This window comes from Bos javanicus, chromosome 7 (genome assembly GCF_032452875.1).
Source record: "Bos javanicus breed banteng chromosome 7, ARS-OSU_banteng_1.0, whole genome shotgun sequence".
NCBI lineage: Eukaryota > Metazoa > Chordata > Mammalia > Artiodactyla > Bovidae > Bos > Bos javanicus.
The window spans coordinates 43,198,270-43,218,230 of record NC_083874.1 but is presented as its reverse complement, the minus strand read 5'-3'; the positions used below and the strand labels follow the sequence as shown (position 1 = coordinate 43,218,230).

General features: G+C 63.6%; 2 protein-coding genes and 1 long non-coding RNA gene across 8 annotated transcripts; 1 reads left to right on the top strand and 2 right to left on the bottom strand.

Annotated features, from left to right (window-relative positions):
- The first annotated feature begins 574 nt into the window (after positions 1-574).
- Positions 575-3,928, top strand: LOC133251198 (uncharacterized). The gene is made up of 2 exons (XR_009737536.1): positions 575-1,266; positions 3,871-3,928. It is a non-coding gene; the product is annotated as an uncharacterized LOC133251198 (long non-coding RNA).
- Positions 2,672-12,053, bottom strand: MIDN (midnolin). 6 transcript variants are annotated; one of them, XM_061423317.1, is made up of 10 exons: positions 11,939-12,049; positions 11,720-11,847; positions 10,109-10,743; positions 8,996-9,083; positions 8,747-8,809; positions 6,621-6,749; positions 6,231-6,536; positions 5,904-6,051; positions 5,437-5,682; positions 2,672-4,768 (listed from the first exon to the last, which is right to left on the bottom strand). In XM_061423317.1, the coding sequence occupies exons 3-10, from the start codon at positions 10,339-10,341 to the stop codon at positions 4,491-4,493; spliced, it is 1,491 nt and encodes a 496-aa protein (XP_061279301.1). In that variant the 5' UTR covers positions 10,342-10,743; positions 11,720-11,847; positions 11,939-12,049; the 3' UTR covers positions 2,672-4,490. The 6 variants fall into 6 exon arrangements, with proteins under 6 accessions (XP_061279301.1, XP_061279302.1, XP_061279299.1 ...); XM_061423318.1 differs by having other exon boundaries at positions 5,904-6,048; positions 11,720-12,053; XM_061423315.1 differs by having other exon boundaries at positions 11,720-12,050.
- Positions 12,054-15,078: 3,025 nt separating this feature from the next.
- On the bottom strand, positions 15,079-17,337 carry ATP5F1D (ATP synthase F1 subunit delta). Its single transcript, XM_061423328.1, has 4 exons — positions 17,067-17,337; positions 16,289-16,442; positions 15,714-15,802; positions 15,079-15,623 (listed from the first exon to the last, which is right to left on the bottom strand). Exons 1-4 carry the CDS (start codon positions 17,205-17,207, stop codon positions 15,501-15,503), a joined length of 507 nt encoding a protein of 168 aa, XP_061279312.1. The 5' UTR covers positions 17,208-17,337; the 3' UTR covers positions 15,079-15,500.
- Positions 17,338-19,961: the final 2,624 nt, after the last annotated feature.

The window sequence follows — 19,961 nt, the reverse complement described above, 5'->3', positions numbered from 1 at the left end:
CCTTCCCAGGCTTGTCTAAGCAGAGCGTCCAGACCAGACACCTCCTGGGATGTTCCGGCCTCTGCTCCTTCCACCTGCTCCTCCTCCTTGGGGTCCCCATCTCATCGCCCCCAAGCCAGATTTGAGGAATCATTCCTGTTGGGTCCTTGCCGTCGCCTTTTGTTTTAGGTCCCCCAAACTGACTTTCAGATGTTTCCAAAATGCACCCGCATTCACGTCTTCAGACATCTGCGCACGCCGTGCTCCCAACAAGGGGCACCATTTCCCTTTTCCTGTAGTTGGCAAACTCCTATTCTTTTGGCAGAGCCTCAGCCCAACTGCCCTTCTCCCGCTCCCCGCCCTGCGCTCCCCTAGCCTGGAGCTCGTGCACACAGGGTCATGGGGAAGAGACAACAGACAATGCCCGGCCTTGAAAGGCGGGTGCACGCGATCGCGCCCGTGCGGGGGTCCACGTGCGGCACCCTCAGGTACGCCCCCTCTTCCGTCTCAAAGCTGCATCGGTAGTCAGACCCCTTGGCGCGCCTCCCGCCCCCAAATTGCGGACGTGCGGCCAGTGGGAAAAGGAGGTTGGGCGGCGGGGGGGGAGGAGGTTGGGCGGACGCCCCCGCTCCGCGCCTGCGCACTCCGCCTGGCCACGCCGCAGTCCCGCCTCCGGGCAGCAATCCCGCGCGGCTATTGGTGCGAGCAGACCAGCGATGAGGTGGCCGCCAATGAGGCGTCCCAAGAGTAGGCGGGGCCTGAGCCTCTCAGCGCTAGGACGGGGGCGGGCGGGGCACCCGCCTCACAGTGACGTCAGGCCCGGTTCGCGGCGCGTTGCCATGGAAGCCGCGTTTCCATCCCTGCGGGCTTCCGGGGGCCGCCCCCTCCCATTCAACTTTTTCCTCCCTGGGAGGAGGGGTTGGTTGGTGCAGGGCCGTCCCCGCCTCCTGTGATTCCGCAGCCCCTGCCTACACTGGGCCTCAATTTACCTTTCTGTGTGCCCACGACCACGTGGCCTGACCCGCCGCCTCTCAGGTCGCTGCACCCCTTCGGCTGGGCACCTCTCTGTCCTCGCCCCCTCTCAGGCGTGTGCGTTTCAGGCCCGCACAGCGGGAAGGGACCAAGGGCCACAGCCCCAACCCGGGGTGGGGTTCTAGGACTCCCGGGTAGGGCTGTGACCCTCGGACCCCAGGGCTAGGCACCAGACAGCGCCCTGAAGAGTACCCAGCAGTGGACCAAGTGCCCCCCGCCCTGCACCGTGCAGACACAACTCCTGTGATTCAGCAGGTGCTTTGATCTACACCCTCCTTCCTTATCCCCTACCCAGCCCTGCAGTGGCCATCTGGTTCACAGCCCTAACCTCCGGGGGTCCGGCTGCGTGGGCAGGGTTTTCGACCTTAACTGTCCCATTCTCACCTCCACCTTGTGGTTGGTTCTCCGAACCAGAGGGGAAGTTTGTGCTTTTGACCTTAAGATCTGAAGGGATAAGGCGGATCCGGGCATACTACCTTCCCGGCCTGGTTGTGCAATGATTTGGGGGTGACTGGGTAGCAGGAGGGGCAGAAGGGCCTTAGCAAGTACTCCCAGGACACTCCTGGACTGCACCTGTTCCCTTCCCCCTGGGTGGGGCTCCTGGAACTGGGGCTTAGGAGGGCTGGGTCTTGGCTACAGGAAATGAGCCTAGGGACGGTGGTCACTAATTTAACAAACACCGCCAGTGCTCTGGACCAAATGGTATTTCTCTTTGAGCCTGGGTTTTCTCATCTACCAAGTGGGAGGATAATTAATTCTCTTAGGTGACGGTGCTAAGTGAGGAAATACATGTAAAACGACCTTCAGTATATTATGGTGTGTCTCTGTCCAACCCCAAAGTGGATGAAGGTGGGACTTGCCACCTGGCCCGGCCCTCAGGGAGCCCCAGGTGGGCAGCGGTGCAAGACGCAGACTAGGGAAGTTCCCAGCCAGAGGTGGGGAGCTGGGATGGGAGTGTTCCTGGGTAGGGCACAACCCGAGCAAAGGCCTGGAAACTTGATCGCAATGGTCAGGGCTGGGGAAAGCTGGAATGCAAGGCCTGGCAAGCCGAAAGGAGTCCATTAAGGGTCAGGGTGGAGCCAAACTGAAGGGCCTTGAGTACCTGCCCTAGGCCCTGGCTGGACTCTGGGCGCGATGGGTGTCCTGGAGGCCTGGCACCACCCCCCTAGGGGTGGAGCTTGGGCCAGGGGTCCTCAGGCTGCCCACCCCCCCCCCCTTTGCGTGGGCGGGCGGATGTAACTACTTCCCTCTTTCTGTGCCTGGGGAACCCGTGGCCTCGTGTGTGGCCAGGTCTCCCTGGAGACTGAGTCTCTGGGCTCGCCTGCAGCCCACTTAGAACTGAGGCCCCACCCAGGGCACACAGCCCTCGGGCAGCCCCGTGCCCACACCCTGCAGGACTTCCGGCCTTGGGTACCGGGAAGTGGCCGGCCCCTCCCTCCCTTGCCAGACAGCTTCCTGCCCACCCTCAACCCAGGGCGGGGAGGGGGTGTGGGAACTGTTATGGGACGCACCCCTCTCCCCGCAGCCCTTCCACTCTCCGGGGTGGTGGGCTACCCCAGCATCTGACCTGGTGGCCCTCCTGGGAAAGACCACCCTCTCTCATACTCAGAACCCCTTCAGTAACCACTCTACCCTCCAGGCGAGCAGGCCGGACGTACACTTGTGTTTCATTTTCTGTTTATTCCTTGAAGTCACGGTGTTTGCGTAGGCTTCTTTTCCAATTTCATGTTTTCATACAGGAAACTCCCGCAAGGTGCTGGGACACCCCACAGCCCGACCCCTCCTCCCCGAAGATGGGTAATGCTTTCTGGGGAGGGGCCCTCCCAAGGGCAGAAAGGGTGGACAGTTCCTGCCTGGGGCCTCCACCCTCAGACCAGCGGAGGCACATACGTTATTTAAAAATCGTTAAAAAAAAAAAAAAAATAACCATCAGAACACACATTAAATAGATATCCAAGACAGCGTTTCAAAAACAAACCCGCCCCTTTTTCTTTTTTTTTGAAAAATGAAAATAAAAACAAAATCCTTGACCCCTCCCCTCTGACCCCCCCCACCCTCCCACCCCCCCCCCCACAAAAAATGTACAGAGCTACAGTTAACACAAGATGTTCACATCTGAAACCATTAACTTTAAACACATAACCTGGGGTAGGGTGAGGACCTGGGGTTCTTCTAACAAGGAGGGGCAGGCAGAGGGTGGGGGGAGTGTTGCGCAGCAGAGGGGCGGGGCCAGGACAAGACTGACAGGTGGGGGGCAGGGCCCAAACGTCTCCATTATCAGTAAAAAATAAGTGAATGAAAAAATAACTCCACCCCCATTGAAATGGCCCCAGTAGTGGGGAGGTCTGCCCCTCTGTCCTGGGGATGCCCCTGGGGCAGGGGCGTGAGTGGGGGGGGTCCAAATTAGACCAGCAGCGAACCCCCCCCACGGGGGGTTAATGCTACACAGCTTTGCCCCTAGCGGGGGTTTCACAGCTCAGCACCCCCGCCCCTCCTGGCTGCCGAAGGGCCCCCCAGACACAGTCCACAGGCCCAGATCCCTCAGGTTGGGTGGGGAGGAAGGGCTGGGGGTGGGGCATCATCCCCGCCCCTCTCCCCAGCCATTTCTCTCCCTATTTTTCAAGAGATTCCCAACCACTATTGGCTCAGTCAGAAAATTAATAGTCTATAAATACCCCAAGCGCAGAAAAACGGGGTGGGGTGGGAGAAAACGCACAGTGCGTGGACGGCGGCGAAGGCTGGCGGCAGGCTCCCCCCTCTTTCCTTTCCTGGCAGGAAAGGGTCCCACACCCCAGCCCGCACCCCAAGGCAGGCTCTGGCCAGCCTCTCCCCTGAAACGGCTTTTCTTTTCTTTTCCAGGAAAAAGGTACATGGAAAAGGAAATCAGGAACAAGAGTTCGAACATGGAAGAAAAGAAGCAATCCTTGGCCGTCATGGGCTTGGTCGCGGTTGACGCGCACCTGACCGCGGGGTTCCTCGCCCGGTGGTTTCAGAGCCAGGGTTTGCGGTGGGGGCTCTCCTCTCTGCGGCCCCCTCCCCTGTCTGTAAAGTGCATAATGAGGCATCTACGTTTTTGACTTAAACCTGAAAGGAGTGGGGAGGACGGCAGAACGGAAGGGGGGGGCGGCTTCCTTGTCTCCGCTCTCTCTCAACCATCTGGAAAGACTGCTACATATTTGGAGCTTGGGAAGGTGGGCGGGAGGGACTCAGTGCAGGTCGGGAGAAGGATGAGGCAATGGAGGAAGGGGCGGGAGTGTGAGCCGAATCAAGGAGGCAGGAACCCAAGTCCATGGAGAGTTCGGAAAACCATGGTAGGAATTGAAATTTTAAAAAAGAAAAAGAAAAAAAAAAAAAAAAAAAACCACCAGAAGGACACGGAACCGGGAGGGGGGAGCCTCTTGCTGCACCGACAGACAGCCTGCCCTCCCGTGTGAGGCCACGCTGGCGGCCACCCAGGGCTGGGGTGAGGGACAGGGTTCCTAGGCCACCACAAACTCTGATTTGATGTCGGGGTTCACTTCTGGCTTCCAGACGGAGTCCTCGAAGTCAAGGCCCAAGCCGGCCGCCTCGCTGGGGCTGCCACCTCCCCCACTGCCAGTGCTGTCGCTGCGGCCGGCCTTGCGGCTGGGCGGCCAGTGGTAGGGACCGCGGGCATCACGCCGGGCCTTTCTGCGGAGCCGTTTCTGCTGGAGCAGCAGCTGAAGGCGCTCCACCTTACAGCGGGTGGCTCGGTTCTCCGTCTGCCGCAGCCGGTCCCCTGCAGAGGATGCAGTGGGCATGACCCTGAGGGTCCCTTGGAGGCCAGAGTCCCAACCAAATGTGAGGACCCCCAGTAGCTGCCCCTGGATATCAAGCCCAACCCAAGACACTCCCTCCAACGAGGGAGCTAGACAAGAATATCTACTGAACTTTCCGTCAACTGGGGATGTCAGCTCCACGAGGGCAGGGCTGGCCCAAGACAGCCCTTAGTGACTCAGCTGTCATAAACATTAGCTGCTCAGGCTGTGTCTGTTTCCCCTTCAGGACCTGGGCTCGGGGGCCCACTTCACAATTCCGAAGGACTCAGAATGTGTCCGGAATAACCAGGTTTTGTGGGGGCAGGGGGGCACAAGCTGCCTTTGAGCAGGAGGAGAAGCTAACCCCCTCCCTCCCTCAGGCTGACTGGGCCATTCACAGTGGCTTCACCCACCATCTGGATAAGGTGCCCGAGGGGGGTGAGGAGGAAGTGTGGATGGAGCCCCCTCTGGAGGGCACAAAGACACTGTGTGCCCCAACACACACACTCCCTTCTCTACAGGCGCCTACAGAGCAGGGCGAGCTGCAGCTGGCGACCCCCTCCCCACCACCGGGGGCTCAGCTGCTGGAAGAAGCACACAGAGGAGCCTTGAGAGACCCATGGAGGGGGGATGCAAGGGGGACACTTACCCGGGGGCTTGCACAAGCGGGCCTGGCTCAGGGAGGCCGGGGCCGCGGCCGCCAGCTTCTCACAGGAGGTAGTTTTGGGGCCGAGGTCTGGGGTGCACTGGGCGTGGCAACGCAGCTGTGTGAGTGATGGGGGCATGCCCTGGTAGTGCCGTGTGGCGCTTAGGAGGTCATTGAGGATCTGCAGGATGGTCCCGATGTCCCGCCTCGGCCGCCCACTGCTGTCCTGGCAGTTGGGGTGCAGTGTGCCTGTGGGGAGACACGGATGAGGACACTGCAGTGGTGGATGTGTGGCCTTGGCAGTGCGGGGTTCCACGTGTACATAGGGCACCCCTGGCTGACTTGGGCACTTGCACCCCCATTAGTGGACCTGTGGCTGGCCGTATAGCCAGGCATGTACGTGGCCACCCCGGGGAGCGTCTCATGCCTAGTGTGTGTGTTACCGCTCATGGGGACATTCTGACACCTACCAGAGAAGGTCCCTGAGAAGACCCCCGGGGCGTGGTTCACGAAGCTCTCGATGACTGCGCCAGGTTTGCGGGAGCGGGAGGTGGGGCTGCTCCCAGTCGGGGATGTGGGGCTGGCACCAGTGCTGGCAGCGGGGGAACAGTCCATCTGCTGATGGGGAAGGAGGGCACATGAGCTTGGGGTGTGAGGGTAACCCTTAGGGTTCAGGGCCAGGATATCACCCACCATACCATGCAAGACCAGGTTGTGGGGACAACTATGGGATTCTGGATACAGAAGACATATCTGGGGGTCTGCTGTCCTCCCGCTGCACCCTTCCCCAGACTCACCTCGGGGCAGGTGGTAGAGGCTGAATGGGAGCGGAAAGAGCCGGCTGTGACAGGTGAAGATGCGGGGGCAGGGCTGGTGGGCACTGGGGGGACACGGGCAGCACTGGACACTGGCCGGCAGGGAGAGGACACAGGGGTGGTGGTCATGCTGGGGTCCCCGCGGGTGGCGGCAGCAGCAGCAGCCAGCACGTGGCGGTGCTGCAGCGGGGCATGCTGGGCTGCGAGCTGCAACTGGACAAACATCATGTGGTCCCCCACACGCAGCGCCAGGGTCAGCGGCGAGCGTCCTGACAAGAAGTCACTGACCTGCAGAGAGAGGCCCGTCAAGCCTAGGGCCCCAGCCCGCAGTGTCCCCAGCCCGGCCCGGCCCGGCCCCCCACGCTGTGTGACCTGGGGCCTCTCGCCGCCCCTCTGTGGGTTCTGGGGTCCCTGTCGGTGCCACGGATGCTTAAATAAAATGAATCGGTATTTCCGGAAGCCGCCTCCGCCAGCCCGGCCCAGGTCGGGAGCCGCTGGGGGCTGTGGGGGGACAGAGGCGGGACAGAGGCAGATAAGACGGGGGCCTGGCCCACCCTGGCCAACTTGGTTCTTTCAAGGGGAAACCGAGCCAGAGGGGGCGGGGCCCAGACGGCATCTCTGCTCTCAAACAACCCCCAGCTCACACCTCTCCTCACCCTCTCTCTGCCTGTGCACACTGCAGGGGCTAGGCTCAGGCCCCCTCCCAGCTAAGCTACTACTCGGACAGCGAGTGGGTGGAATTCCTGGACAAATTCTTGTCCTAACCTTTGCTTTCTCAAGATAAATATTTATCTGTCCTGGGCGGGGCTGAGGCTGAGGGGGAGGCGTTGCCTCTGCTGGCAGTGGGGGGGCCCTGACCATTCACTCTGTGGCCTTAGTCCCCCAAGGCCTCAATACAGCCCATGCAAACATGAATCTCCAACCTGGCAACCCCTTTGGAGCAGGTGAGGAGCCTGTAAGATCCCCCCATCTGCACTGGACCCCTCCTTTGGGGGCCCGCCAGCACTGCGCTCTCCCCAGGGGCCGGGATTGTGGGGGGGGTGGAGGTTTCTGAGAAATGACACAGGCTGGGATGACTCAGAACCACCTCCTCCTCCCTGCTCTCTGCTGGCAGCGGCTGGTGTAACCTTCCCTACTTTGGGGGCCATGGGGAGGAGGCAAAGGAGGCGGACAAAGTGCACTCCCCACTCCCCGCAGCCCCTTCTGCATGTGCCCTCCCCAGCCCCAGAGATGCCCTTTGCAGAAAGGGCCTGGGTGGCTTTGTAAGAGTGGCTGCCCCCCCCAACTCCACCCTGCAACTTCCTCCCAGGGGAGGGCGAAGGGGCAGGCATGACTTGGTGCCAGGCAGGGAAGCAGTGCTGGGAGCCCAGTCACTCCGCCCAGCCCCAGCGCCTCCCCGACTCCCTCCTGACGCAGGCACCCTGGGGCGGATGTGAACCCAACACGCCCCAGGGGCCCCCTGCCAACCACAGCACCGCCCCCCTCCCCAGGAGCAGGGAGCTCAGGTCACATCTGCCCCAGAAAGCACACCCCCAGCTGGCTCCCGGCTCTCCCCCAACTCCTCTGCCCCTCCCAGTGGCGGACCACCCAGCTCCCAGGGCCCCTTCTCCTCCCCTGTGCTAGCCGGCTGGCAAGGGCAGGACGCAGCACGCCGGGGAGGGGGCGAGGGCCTCGGGGCAGGAGGAAGGGAAGCCGCTGAGCAGGTTCTGAGGCCGGGGGCCAGCCCAGCCAGGGAGGCCGAGGACTTGCCACCCCCACCCTGGCAGCAGGCGGATAGCTGAGGCCTGTGTCACCCTCCTGGGAGGAGGGCCCCACTGCCAGAAAAATGAGGAAAGGAGGGAAAAAAAAAAAAAGCTGCAACAAAACCGGGAACCCTGTGTGGGCCAGCCCCAGCCTTCCTCCTCATCGCCCTCCCGCGCTTACTAAATATTTTCCTAACATCCTGTCTGGGCTGTGCTGGCCCCAGGGCTGGGCGCCCCCACCCCCTCCCCCTTTTGGGGCAGAGAACAAAGGCCAGAGGAAGGAGGAGTAGGGGTGACTCCCCACCCCTCACAATGGGGTCACAGAAGGCGGAAGGAATGTCACCCAGAACCACCCTCCTATCAGAAATGTTGCTCTGGGGAAACCGCAGTCTGGGCAGGGGGAGCTCCACGGCAAAGCCGGTGGGGCTGGGGACGCAGGCCCGGGTGTGTGGGAGTGGTGTGAGAGCATGGGCCAAGGTCACCCCGCAGGCAGGCTTGTGAAAGCTGGGCCCCCTCCCCCATGGAGGCCACCGTGGGAGAGAAGACTCTCAAGGTCAGGTGGAGAGTGCTGGGGGGGCGGGGAGGAGGAAGAGGAAGCTGGGTGACCAGGCCAAGCTGGCACGAAGGCGGAGCGGCGCGTCCCCTCCCCTTCCCACAGGCCTCCTGGGAGCACAAACAACCCCAAAGCTCTCCGGAGTGGCCGGGCACTCCACCGGTTGCCCCCAGGGGTGGGGAGGGCGCTGGCGCGCATCTTACCTGGGTCTCTGTCAAGCTCTCCAGGGCCTGCATCACAGATTGTTCTGGCCTGGAGGCCTGAGACTACAGAGAGAGGAAGGAAGAAGAGGAGACCTTGAGGATGGGCCCTGAGGAGGAGTGGGGTGGGGTGGGGTGGGGTGGGCAGCCCTGCAGGGACGGGGTTCCGTGTCAGTGCTGGGGGGTGTGCTCGCAGGGGAGAGGGCTGCCTGCTAACGCGGGGCTTCGGGGCTCGCTGCCCCAGCCATTTACCATGAGGCCCGCCTCCACGGTGGGCACGAGCGTCAGCTTGCTGCCATCCCCCACGCCGAACTCCTGCAGCTTCCCCGAACTGAGCCGGCTGAGGGGGGGAGGAAGGAAGAGGGTGAGGCTATGCCGCCGCCGAGACAAGGCAGGGACTCGGAAGCAGAGTCCTCGGGGGAGGGCTATGCTTATGTGGTAGAGACAGGAGTCCATCGCCCCCACCCCTTCCTGGTTTCCAGATCTAGGGCCCCGAGTTTGTGTGGAGGGTGGAGGTCAGACCCTGGGAGTCCCATGCTGGCAGTTCAAACCCCTTATTCCAAGGAACCCCAGTTCTGGACTGGGACACTCCAGTTGCGCCTCAGCAAAGCACTTTTTCACCATCCAGGCACAGCGCGCCCCTTGGCACACTCCCCCCACCCCGGGGCCGCCCCCTTGTAATTCAACCACCCGGGCCTGGGCTGTCCCTGCGGGCCAAGCGCTTAGCCTTTCGGGGCTTTGCCGGGCGGGCTCCCCTCCTCCCTCCCTCCCTCCCAGGCGCAAGCCGCCGCCGCTCAGACAAAGGAGACCCTCCCCCACCCTCCCCTCCCCCACCGGGCCCCTCCGCTGGGGATGGACATTGCGTGTCCCCGGAGGCCCGCGGAGGGAGGGCTCCCCGGCCTGGAGGCGATTTAAATGGCAGGGGGGAGGGGTAGACTGCGGAGAGCGCTCGGTGGCGAGAACAAAGGGGGGCAGAGAGACGCGAGTGGGGGGTGAAACAGCCAGACGCAAAGGGGGCCGCTGAACAGATGCGGAAGCCGGCAGGTCGCAGGCAGAGGAGGCCCCCGCAGAGCCCCCCACCCCCGCAGCTGGGACCCCTACTCCTTCCGGGCCTCCTGCCTTCCCGTGGGGGACGCCGCCTAAGCCCGACCCGAGGCGCCCTCGCAACCGCCTTTGTGCAGCGACCCCGGGCGGGGGAGGGGGCCGAGACACGCAGGCCGAGCAGAGGGCGCCCGTGAGCGCGCGGCGCGCCCCCGTACCCCGTCTGGCCGCCCCCTTCCTTCCCCGAGCGGCGCGCTCTTTGTTCCCGCCCCGGGGCCGGGGCCCGAGGGGGCGGCGCGGGGGCTGGGGGCGCGCGGTACCTACGTGTCTTTGTGGAGCAGCGCCAGGCGCTCCTTGGGCACTTTGAGGCGCTGGGACAGCCGCTTGCGCAGCCCCTCCACCGTCTCGTCGGGGGGCACCGACAGCTCGTAGCGGGTGCCTGTCGTGCTGTGGATGGCCAGGCTCATGGGCGCCGTCTCGGCCGTCGGGCTCAGCTCGCAGGCGCCGCCGGGGGCCCCGCGCCGGCAGCTCCGGGCGCCGCCGGGCTGCGGCTCCATCCCCGGCCCGCGCTGAGGGGCTGGGGTCCGCGGGGCGCCGCCAATTCTCGCCGCGCCTCCGGGCAGGGCGGGTTGGGGGAAGAGATCCCAAACTGGTTTCCTCTGCGTCCCTGGAAGCGGAGGGCACCGAGCGTCCCTTTGGAGAAGCTCCCAGGAGTGGAAAGCGAATCAGGAATCAGAAATCCGAGTGGAGCTCCGAGGTCGCGTCGGCTCGCCGGGGCGCCTTCCTAGGTGGGGACTACACTCCCAACTCCTTTCCAGGGCGGCGGGCTCGGGGAAGGGTCCCAGAGAAGGGGGCGCCGCTCACCCAGCCACGCTCAAGGATGTCTGCTACTCGGGCCGTGCTTCCCCTCGCGTCCCCTCCCTTAGCAACAGCCGTCGCCGCCGCCGCCGCCAGAGGATCTGGGGGTGAAAGTAACAGAAAAAAAAGTTATAATGTATCAACGTTCCGAGGGGCGGGGCCGCCGCCCCCTCCCATTCACTACTTACTCCGCCGGCCCGCGCCGACCAATCAGCGTGCGCCGAAAGCCCAGTCGGCAGCGCGGTCCGGCCAATGGGAGCCGCCGAGGCACCGCCCCACGTGGCCGCGCGGGCCCGCCCCTCTCCCCGCCCCCGACCCGGCGGCCAAGCGGAGTGCGGCGGGGGCGGGGCCGGCGCCGCTCCGGCCCGCCCCCACCCGCGCCCCGCCCCGCCGCAGCCATTCATAAGGCCGGGACCCTCAACAAAGGGCGGGCGGCGGGGCGCTCGGGGCCCGGGACCCCGGGTTGGGGTGGTTTGCCGTGGGATAAGGCGGCGGCCCAAAGCTGGAAGAGTAGGAAGCCGGGGCCTCCCCCTGTGCCCGTCCGGGAAACCGCTGCAAGCGGAAGCGGGACGCGATCCCCGCGCCTCATGGCTGGGTCCCCGCTGAAGGACTCGCGGCAGGGTCTGCCTGCGGCGCCCACTTTCCCGAGAAGTTTGAAGCCCCTGCACGGGGTGGAGCTGCGGGCGGGGCCTGCACTCCGGTGACGTGGCCGCTGCCGGACGGCCCCTCCCGCGCCTGTGCCACCTCGCGTCCCACCCCCGTCCCGCGGGCCGGGCCCGCTTCCCGAGTCGCGCCCGCCCGAGCCGTGACGTGACGCGGCGTCCCCGGCTGCGCCCGCGCGCGCCGCTCGGGGCTGCGGTGAGTCAGCAGCGCTGGCGCGCCCTCTGCCGGCCCCGCCCGGGAGCGCTGCCCAGAGACCCGGGCAGGGGGCGCCGATGCAGCCCGGGGTAGGGGGCAGTCAGACGGGACTGCGGGCGTTAAGGGAGCCTAAGAGCGTTAAGCCTCTGTGTCAGTAGACTGGGGCTACACAGTCGGGGAAACAGAGGCCAGAACGGAAACTAACTCAAGGTCACTCACGGGGAGTGGGAGTGCCCCGGGGGCGGGGCGGGGGCAGAGGTCCAGACTGGGCTCTGCCGGCAGCGCCGAGTCCTTCCCATTCCGGTTCCCAAGGGGCTCCCCAGGGTTGGAGACACCTTGAACCCTGCCTGCTCAAAGAACAAAGAAAAGTAGGGCACCCTTAAGAGCCTAGAGTGAGAACCCTCTTCTTCGGCCAGTGAGGTCCCGCCCCCCACTCACCGGGAGCGGCCCGTCCGAGGTCCCAACTGTCCTGAGTGTACCCACGTCCGGGACGAGTACGCGGTGGCGGAGCCGGTCTGGGGCTAAGCGGGCGGCCCCCGAGCCTTTATCCGCACCGCCTTCCCTCGGGGTGGAGTTTAGGTGGCCAGGGGGCGGGGGGCCGGGCGGGCGGTGACGCAGGCTGGCCCCCGCCCCTGCCTGTCGGCCAGGCCCTGGGGCACCGTCCGGCCTGGGCCACACGCCCCCTAAGCTTCGCCCTTTTAAACGGGGGGAAGCGGGGTGGGGGGCGGGGTGTAGCCCTCCTTGAATGCTACGAATCAAGGGTCACGGTCGGCAGCGCTGACGACTGAGGGCACCCGCACTCCGGCCCCCGCCATAGGGTTTTGGGGTGCACGGCTGGATTTGTTGCCCCGCCCCTTTCCTGCTACCCCAGGCCCGGTGTTTCCGCCTGGGGGCGCCAGCATTGGGGAACGGGAAAGGGTGCCTGAGTCAGCGGCCTGCGTCCAGGAAAACAGGCCCGAGTCACCTGCCTGCAGTGGGGGTGCCCCAGCCAGCTGCCCTGGCCTCCTGCATCCCTTAACGGTGACCTCAGAGGGTATTTATGGAGCGATTCACCAGCTCCAGGCCTGCCCTGTGCATCCGTCATTACCTGCTGGGCTTTGTGACTCTGGAGGGCAGTGACCTTTATGAGATCCTGTGGTATGGAGTAAAATACAGCAGGTCTCTCCAGAACCCCAGGGATACAGGGCCCTCACCTAAGCCTGGCGATCGACATCAGCCCATTAGGTTAGCTCACCTGCTGGTGTCCAGCCTTGGCTGTGGGTGTACTCACCCTACCCATCTTACAGGTGATGAAACCAAGGGCATACAGCCATTGGTTTGTCTGCAGCTTTGTCCTTGCAGGCTGCCTCGTGTAGGAGGCTTTCTAAGGGTGACCCTGACTGAGGGCAGGGCCCTCTCTGTCCAGAGGAGGGGGACCCCAGGCCACCCCCATCCACTTATCTGTGCCTCCCTTTATCTCACCCAACCACCTCCACCTCCACCCTTGCCCTGGGGCCCCTCCCAGGGCTGTGCTCCTTTCTAGGATGGAGCCAGTCCTCATCCTGCTCCCACCCAAGGCCCCCCAGCCTCTGCCCCCCACCCTGTCACAGGCACACCCAGACACTCCCAGTCCCACAGGATCAGGCCTGGGCCTGAGGGATGGACAAGAGCTTGCCAGAGACAGAAGAGCTCCAGGGAGGAGCAAGTCCACGACAAGCACAAGAGGCTTGAAAGAGGGCCCCAAGGTCAGGTGTGGGACCAGGCCGTTGGCCTACATTCAGGGAGAGCAGGGAGGCAGCATCGGGGACGTGGGCTCTGAAGCCGCAGCATCTGAGCACAGTGGGACTCCAGGGCGGGCAGGCCAGGTGGAACCCTCAAGTGAGCAGGTGGCACTGGGTGGGGGTGTTGTGGAGACCTCAGGTGGGTCTCTCATCTCACCTGGCTGGGTTCCTCTGCCTGCAGGGGAGTGGGCTGGTCCTGGCATGGGGCTCGTGAAGGTCACACACACAGGAGGGGACCAGCCCCTGCCTGGCTTTGCAAGTCCAAGTTGATAAACATGCCAGATCAGCCTGCTTCAGGCTCTCCTTCTCAGAAGACCCCTCTCACCTGGCTGCTGGTCCCAGGTTGCGAGCACACTCCAGATATGAGGGCATCCCTTCCTGGGAAGGAGATGAGCCCTTGGGCACCACCTAGCCTGCACTCTCAGTAGGGGGTCATGGTCCCTGGTTCCTGGCCCTGTGACCACTCCCACCCTGGGTGCCCTGACCCCAGGACAAGACCTGGCCTGTGCTGGCCATCCCTGCAGTCTATCTGCACAGGGGTCCCCAGGCCAGGATCCAAGCCTTGCCCATCCCTCAGGGGGCCTGCTCTGCACTGTGGGGCCCAGCTGTGTCCCAGTCCCAGAATGCCGGGGGCAGGTTACCTGGTGTCAGGGCCGCTGCTTCAGTGGTCGGTGATGGTCTCCTTCCGCAGGCCCCCTGCCGTGTCCTCACTCTTATTTATAGACCAGATAAGGAGCTGGCCAGAAGTCGGAAAATCTGTGCCCTAAGCCTTTGGGGGGGGGGGGGGCTGCACCTGAGCCCCCACAGCAGTTCCAGCTTTATCTGAGCTGGGGGTTCTTGGGCAAGTGGGGGCCGGCTGCTTGGGCTTCACCTGCCCAGAAGGATCAAGCCTGGACAAACACCCTCTTCAGAGCTGCAAGCTGGCATGGCAGCTCCCGGGACACCAAGCCTCAGAAACAGCCGTGGGACAGTCATTCGCACGGGACCATGACACAAGACCGCGCAGCCCATCCGTACCAATGAAGAGCCCTGGAGTGGCCTGTCACCTTCTGGCTGCCAGTGACACACAGGGAGGCCCGAGCTCTCCCACACATTCACTCCCCTGGAATCCCCTGCCCGCTCTGCTTGGACCCAGGGCCAGGAAGGGGGCAAGGCGACTCCTGCCGGCCACCTAAAGCCAGTTCCAGGACACCCCTCGGTTGCAAAAAAAGGAATGACTGGCTGAAGGAGGTGGGATAGCACTGAAGCTTCCAGGTGCCAGGACCGCCCCCGCCCAGCCACCCCACCCATCTGGGGCCATTCCAGGGGCCGGGGTGCCACGGAGGTGCCAACACCACCAGGGACTGGGCGCCTGGCCAGCTGGGGCCACCCACAGGCCAGGCGAACACAGGGCGGGGCCTCCATGGGAGCAGGCAGAGCCAGCCCCTTCCCAGGGCAGCTAGGGCGGGGTGCCCACGGGGCACACGTCAGTCTGGAACCTGGTGGAGCCCTGCTGTCCGCTGGGCAGCCCAGGCCCAGCCCACAAGTGGCAAACCACACCCCTGCCCACCATCCCCAGCCCCAGCTTGGTGACCTTTGCCTGTCCCCACCCTCTCGGGGTGAAGACCAGAACCCAGCCTGGTTTTACTAGCAGTGTCCCCACCCCCCCCCCCAGCTTACTGCAGACACTCAGGATGTTTCAGGACACAGCCTGCGGCCCCAGGAAAGCTGAAGCTAGCATTCAGCACCCCGCCTCAGTGGGCAGACACAGGAAGCCAGCGAGACGCTGGACTGAATCCGGAGCCCACCACCAAGCAGGATAAAATCAGCATAAACAAGTTGGATCCTAGGTCTTTAATATGGGCTGGGCAGGGGGCAGGCTGCTGGCGGTGGCTAGGAGCAGCGGTCTCTGCAGCAGACACTGCAGGGGCAGAGCAGTGGTGCAGATGGCAGGAGACCCCCCCAGGGGGACAGCATTCCTCGCGGGCAGGGCAAGTGTCCCAGCTTGCCCCCAGCCACCCAACCTGCCAGAGCTGGCTTGTTTACCTGGGTTTATTTAGCGTAAAGGGGCAGGGCCCCAAGGGGCGCTCTGGGCAGAAACTGGCACTGTGCTGCCCCCTAGTGGCTTATTAACAGGACAGCTTCCCGCAGGCCCGCTCCCTGTCAGCCTGCACCCATGGGGAGCTGGGTCTTCATGCCAGGCCACCCTTGCCCAGCTCCGGCCAGGTCTCCCAGCTGGACCAGTGTGAGGCAGGCACCGCCTACTCCAGAGCCTTCACCAAGGCCTCGTTGGCCTCGATGCGGATTTGGATCTCAGCCCGAGTGGCCTCGTCCGCTGCCCCCAACAGCTCCGACTGTGCCTTCTCCAGGTTCGCTTTGGCTGCCTGCAGGGGGTGGGGGTGGGTGAGGGCTGAGCAGGGACCCCAGCCCGGCACCTGTTCCCACCAAACCCCTGCTTCCCCCAGGACACTCACCCCCAGATCCAGCATGTCCAAGGTGACAGCTTCCTCAGCCAGTAACTGCACGGAGGAGTCAGCATTCACTGTGACAGAGCCGCTACTCACTGCAGGAAGAGGGAGCTTGAGAGTCAGCCCCACAGCCCCTGTGAGGCTGGGAGGCTGACCCTACAACCTGGCTCCAGGGTTGAAAGGCCCCAGCACACAAGTGGACAGGCAGCCAACAAGTGTATCCGCTGGGGGCTGGACACGGAGACAGAGACCCCTCTCTTTGCCCGGCAGCTGAGCTAAGGTTGGGGTGATCCCCAGCTGAATTCCAGTGCTGGACAGGAGCCATGCTGTGAAAGACCTTTACAGAACCAAGGACCCCTTCTCCAAAAGGCACCTGCCAGGCAAGCACTCTTAGGTCTCTTTCCCCAGTCTGTCAGTCCCAACTGCTGAGCAGTTACATCCCAAACCACAATTAGACTACTGCCCGTATGGGGATGGTCTATGTCCCTGGCGCCCTTTCTCAAGCTGCCACCTGAAAACAGGACTGAAAACACTCTGCTGAGACGTGCGTCCCCTACTATCTGTGTGCCCACTCGACTCACCGAAGTATTTGGAGGTGGTGCCATCCTCAGCGTGGACCACAACTAGGCCTGGCCGCAGGACCTGCAAAGTGGGCACGTGGGCTGCAAGGATGCCAAAGGCGCCGGTCTGCGTGGGCACGTCCACCTGGCGGACGTTGGCGCCGTTGAAGAACACCTAGAGAACACACGTGATGAAAGGGTCACCTAAGGCCAGTCCCTCGAGGCCCAGCAGTCGGTGTCCTCTGTAGTTAAACAACTAGAACAGGAGTGACAGGTGCGGGGCGGGGGAGGGGGGCACAGGCGGCTCCGCTGCGGCCAATGTTTTGGAGGGGTACAGCACCTTCCTCTACTTGAGGACGAAATCCAGACACCCTAGCTTTCGCGGAAGCAGATACGGTTAAAACACCACCAGCGAGCCGCCAGGGGAGGAGACACTGAATTCGGCAGAAGGGCCAAGGGGCTCAGGTTCTGAACCTCGCGAAGACGAATGCATGCCGAAATAGGGGCTGAGGGGAGGCGACCCGAGAACTGGGGGCTCGGATCCCAGACCATAGGTCCAGAATGCGGGTGGTCTCCGACCCGAAGGTTGGGGGCTCGGATCCCGGACCACATGGAGGAGGGGAGAGGGTCTGGAACGGGGGTCTCCGACTTGAGGGTTGGGAGTTCGCATCCAGGATCACACGGAGGAGGGGCGCGGGTCTGGAGTGGGAGTCGCCGACCTGAGGACTGGGGGCTCGGATCCTGGGCCACATGGGGGAGGGGTCCAGAATGGGGTCCCGGGCAACGCGGACGTCCGAACCTGCGTGGGTGAGGCGAAGGTGAAGGACATCTGTCCCGGACCCGCGGCAGGGGCCTGAGCAGCGGCAGCCTCGGCGTAGAGGCGGACCTGGCGAACGAGGCGGCCCAAACCCGGACGGCGGAGCAACGCGGAGGGGAGCATGACGGCTGGCGGACAGCGGAAGGCGACGCAGAGGCGAGCTCACTCCTGTTAAACGGGAGCGGCCTGGAGGGCGAGGAGGACGACGCGAGAGGACTTCTGGGAGAAGGAGCCTGGCGAGAGCGCACGCGCGAACTACGACTCCCGGCGCGCTGCGCGCGCTGCTGCAGACGAGGCAGCACTTGGGCGCGTGGCATGCTAGGGATTGTAGTTTCCTTCCGGCGAGAGCTCCTAGCCCGGTGGTACAGTGAGGGAGATCGGTTACATGGCTCTGCACCCTGAGGACCAGAAGCCAGCGCGGAGAAGTTACGGAAACACTTAATTCAAGATTTGGGGGACGCTCGTTGGATGTCAGGCGCTGGGGAGACATCAAGGAAATAGCGAGATTCCTGCTCTGGTTTGGGGTGGTGGGGGCGTTTAACAGACATTAACGTAATATATGAGCGTCCGAGGTGGCAACAGTGGTAAAGAACCTGCCTGCCAATGCAGGAAACGCGGGTGGGGAAGATCCCCTGGAGGAGGGCATGACAACCAGTCCCAGTATTCTCGCCGAGAGAATCCCGTGGACAGAATAACCTAGTGGACTACAGTCCATAGGGTCGCAAAGAGTCGGACTCGACTGAAGAGACTTAGCACGCGCGCAACATAGTTTATAAGTTGTGCAGTACGTTAGGAGGTAACAAATACATAAAAATAACAAAGGGGCGACGGCCGGATAGAAGAGGCTGTGACTGTGGGAGGTGCAGGCGGCGAACCAGGGCGGCATCCCAGGTAGAGTGTCCCGCTCCCGGCAAACGTCCAGCGGGAACCTCTTGGCTGTAACCCTAAGGGCGCCGGCAGAGGGCGCACTGCGCCCAGAGGTGCGCTCCCCGCGGCCCCGCCCGGCCACCGCCCCCGTGCGCTGCTGACGCAGGGGCGCGTGCGCGCGGGCGGCCCAGGGCTGCGCTGCCGTCACCGCTGCCCGCGCCGCCTCGCTCGCGGCGCTGACGTCACTGCTCCGCCCCCGCGCCCCGGCAGGGCGTCTCCAGGGGTTGGGTCCTTGCCCCCACCTTGGGCTCCGGGAAAACGCGAAGTAGGGCTCCGCGGGGCTGGGATTTACATCGGGAAGAGCCTTGGCTGAGGAGCGGACGGATGCAGAGCGCAGGGGAGAGGTGTCACACCTGGGCCCGTGGCTGCGCAGGTGCTGTGTCCAAAAGAGGCTCCCACACCAGGGAGGCCCGAGGCCTGGGGCCCAGACCCCCGCCAGACCCTCTAGACCAGCGCTGTTAAGGGCTCCTAGGGTGCGTTGAGCATCCTAGCCCTAGGTGGATGTTCGCAGAGGGAACCTGTACTCTGATTTCTTAGGGGTGCGTCCTGTCCACGCGCCTCTCGGAGCCCTGGATCCTACTGGAATGGAGGCCTATTCTAATCCGCGCCTCAAACCCATCCACTGGACTGGTCTCTAATTCCCCTTCCAGGGTAGCCAAGGGGACGGGGCTACCTGTTATCCAGGTCCCAAACCTGGGGTTATCCTGGAATTCTCTGCTGGACCGGTCAACAAGGTTCCTCCACCCAGCTCCGCCACTGCAGCCATTACTGGCTTGGATGGCCTCACCGCTCCTTCCTGGCCTCACCACAGTGCCTCGTCTACGCACAGCCAAGAGGGACAGTATCACTCCCGTCCTGGGAACCACAAACTGGCTTCCCCCTGCTCCTCGGGCATGTTCATCTTCAGCCCACACACTCTGGGACCTCATGGACTTCGCACATGCATTTCACACGTGCCCAGAGCCAGCCTTCCTAGGTAGTTGTTCCCCTGACTGCCCCTTGTCCTCCTTTGGCAGTGTCCCCCTTTCATGCACTGAACACGCGTGTTCCCTCCATTGTGCTCCCCCCGGGGATATGCTCAGGGACCCAACACAAATGAACTCCTGCTCTGGGAGGTCAGGAGGCAGAGGTGAGCAGGGACACAACACACAGGAACAAGTAGCAGGCACGACATGCAGGGCCTCGAAGAGAAGCCAAGTGTAGCAGGGCATGGGAGCATGGGGTGAGAGTAAGAGCTGAAGGAAGCAAGGCAGGGAGCAAGCCGTTCAGGCCTGGCAGCTTCCGGGACAGAGGCCCTGAGGTTGGAATGATCCTTCCACTTTCACTGCACAGGAAAGCGGAGCCATTGAGCTGTATTGAACATAAGTCCGGGCAAACGGATGGGACCCCAGCCAGGCTGGTGGTAGTTGATGACCTTAGCATCTAGAAGGATGATGCATAGCTGTCTGAGAAAGAGCAGCTTTGGGGCTGACCTGACATGGAGTTTCAGCAGGGTAGTCTTGTTTGGTGGCACTCACAATATGTTGGGTTCCATTATCTCTGCCAGTCTTAACAAGGCGAGCCTGACAGTGCAGCCCACACAAGGGAAGAAAGATGGACACGTGCCCCGGAGCTCCCTGGCTGTGCACCCAATAGGCTCCCAAATTGGGAAAGCCATCGACGGGGAGTCTGTGCACCCCCAGGATACTGGGCTGGGGGGAGTCCTGCGCCCCAGGACCAACACTCCTTTGATTCCCCCTTCCCCTGAGGTCGAGGAATCGTGCGCCGTGGACCTGGAACGGAGATTCAGCTGCCTCTGGAGAGGGCGGCTCCGCGTGGGGAGGGGGCGCCCGGGAGCGTAGGCTCCGCCCCCCGCCCCCTCCGGAAGGGAAGGAGAGGCGACGGCCGGCGCGGAGCAAGCGAGCGAGACGCGGTGGCGAGTGCGGTTGGGGCGGCCGGCCGGGGACCGGG

What these genes read in the sequence shown, in the direction of transcription:
- MIDN (XM_061423315.1), bottom strand. Translation starts at nt 10,341, where the DNA reads ATGGAGCCGCAGCCCGGCGGCGCCCGGAGCTGCCGGCGCGGGGCCCCC. An exon ending in GCGCTGCTCCACAAAGACAC is followed by an intron (nt 9,084 to 10,108) that starts GTAGGTACCGCG and finishes TCCCCCCCTCAG; the next exon opens with CCGGCTCAGTTCGGGGAAGC. An exon ending in CCGTGGAGGCGGGCCTCATG is followed by an intron (nt 8,810 to 8,995) that starts GTAAATGGCTGG and finishes CTCTCTCTGTAG; the next exon opens with TCTCAGGCCTCCAGGCCAGA.
- ATP5F1D (XM_061423328.1), bottom strand. Translation starts at nt 17,207, where the DNA reads ATGCTCCCCTCCGCGTTGCTCCGCCGTCCGGGTTTGGGCCGCCTCGTT. An exon ending in CCTTCGCCTCACCCACGCAG is followed by an intron (nt 16,443 to 17,066) that starts GTTCGGACGTCC and finishes TGTGTTCTCTAG; the next exon opens with GTGTTCTTCAACGGCGCCAA. An exon ending in TGGACATGCTGGATCTGGGG is followed by an intron (nt 15,624 to 15,713) that starts GTGAGTGTCCTG and finishes CACCCCCTGCAG; the next exon opens with GCAGCCAAAGCGAACCTGGA.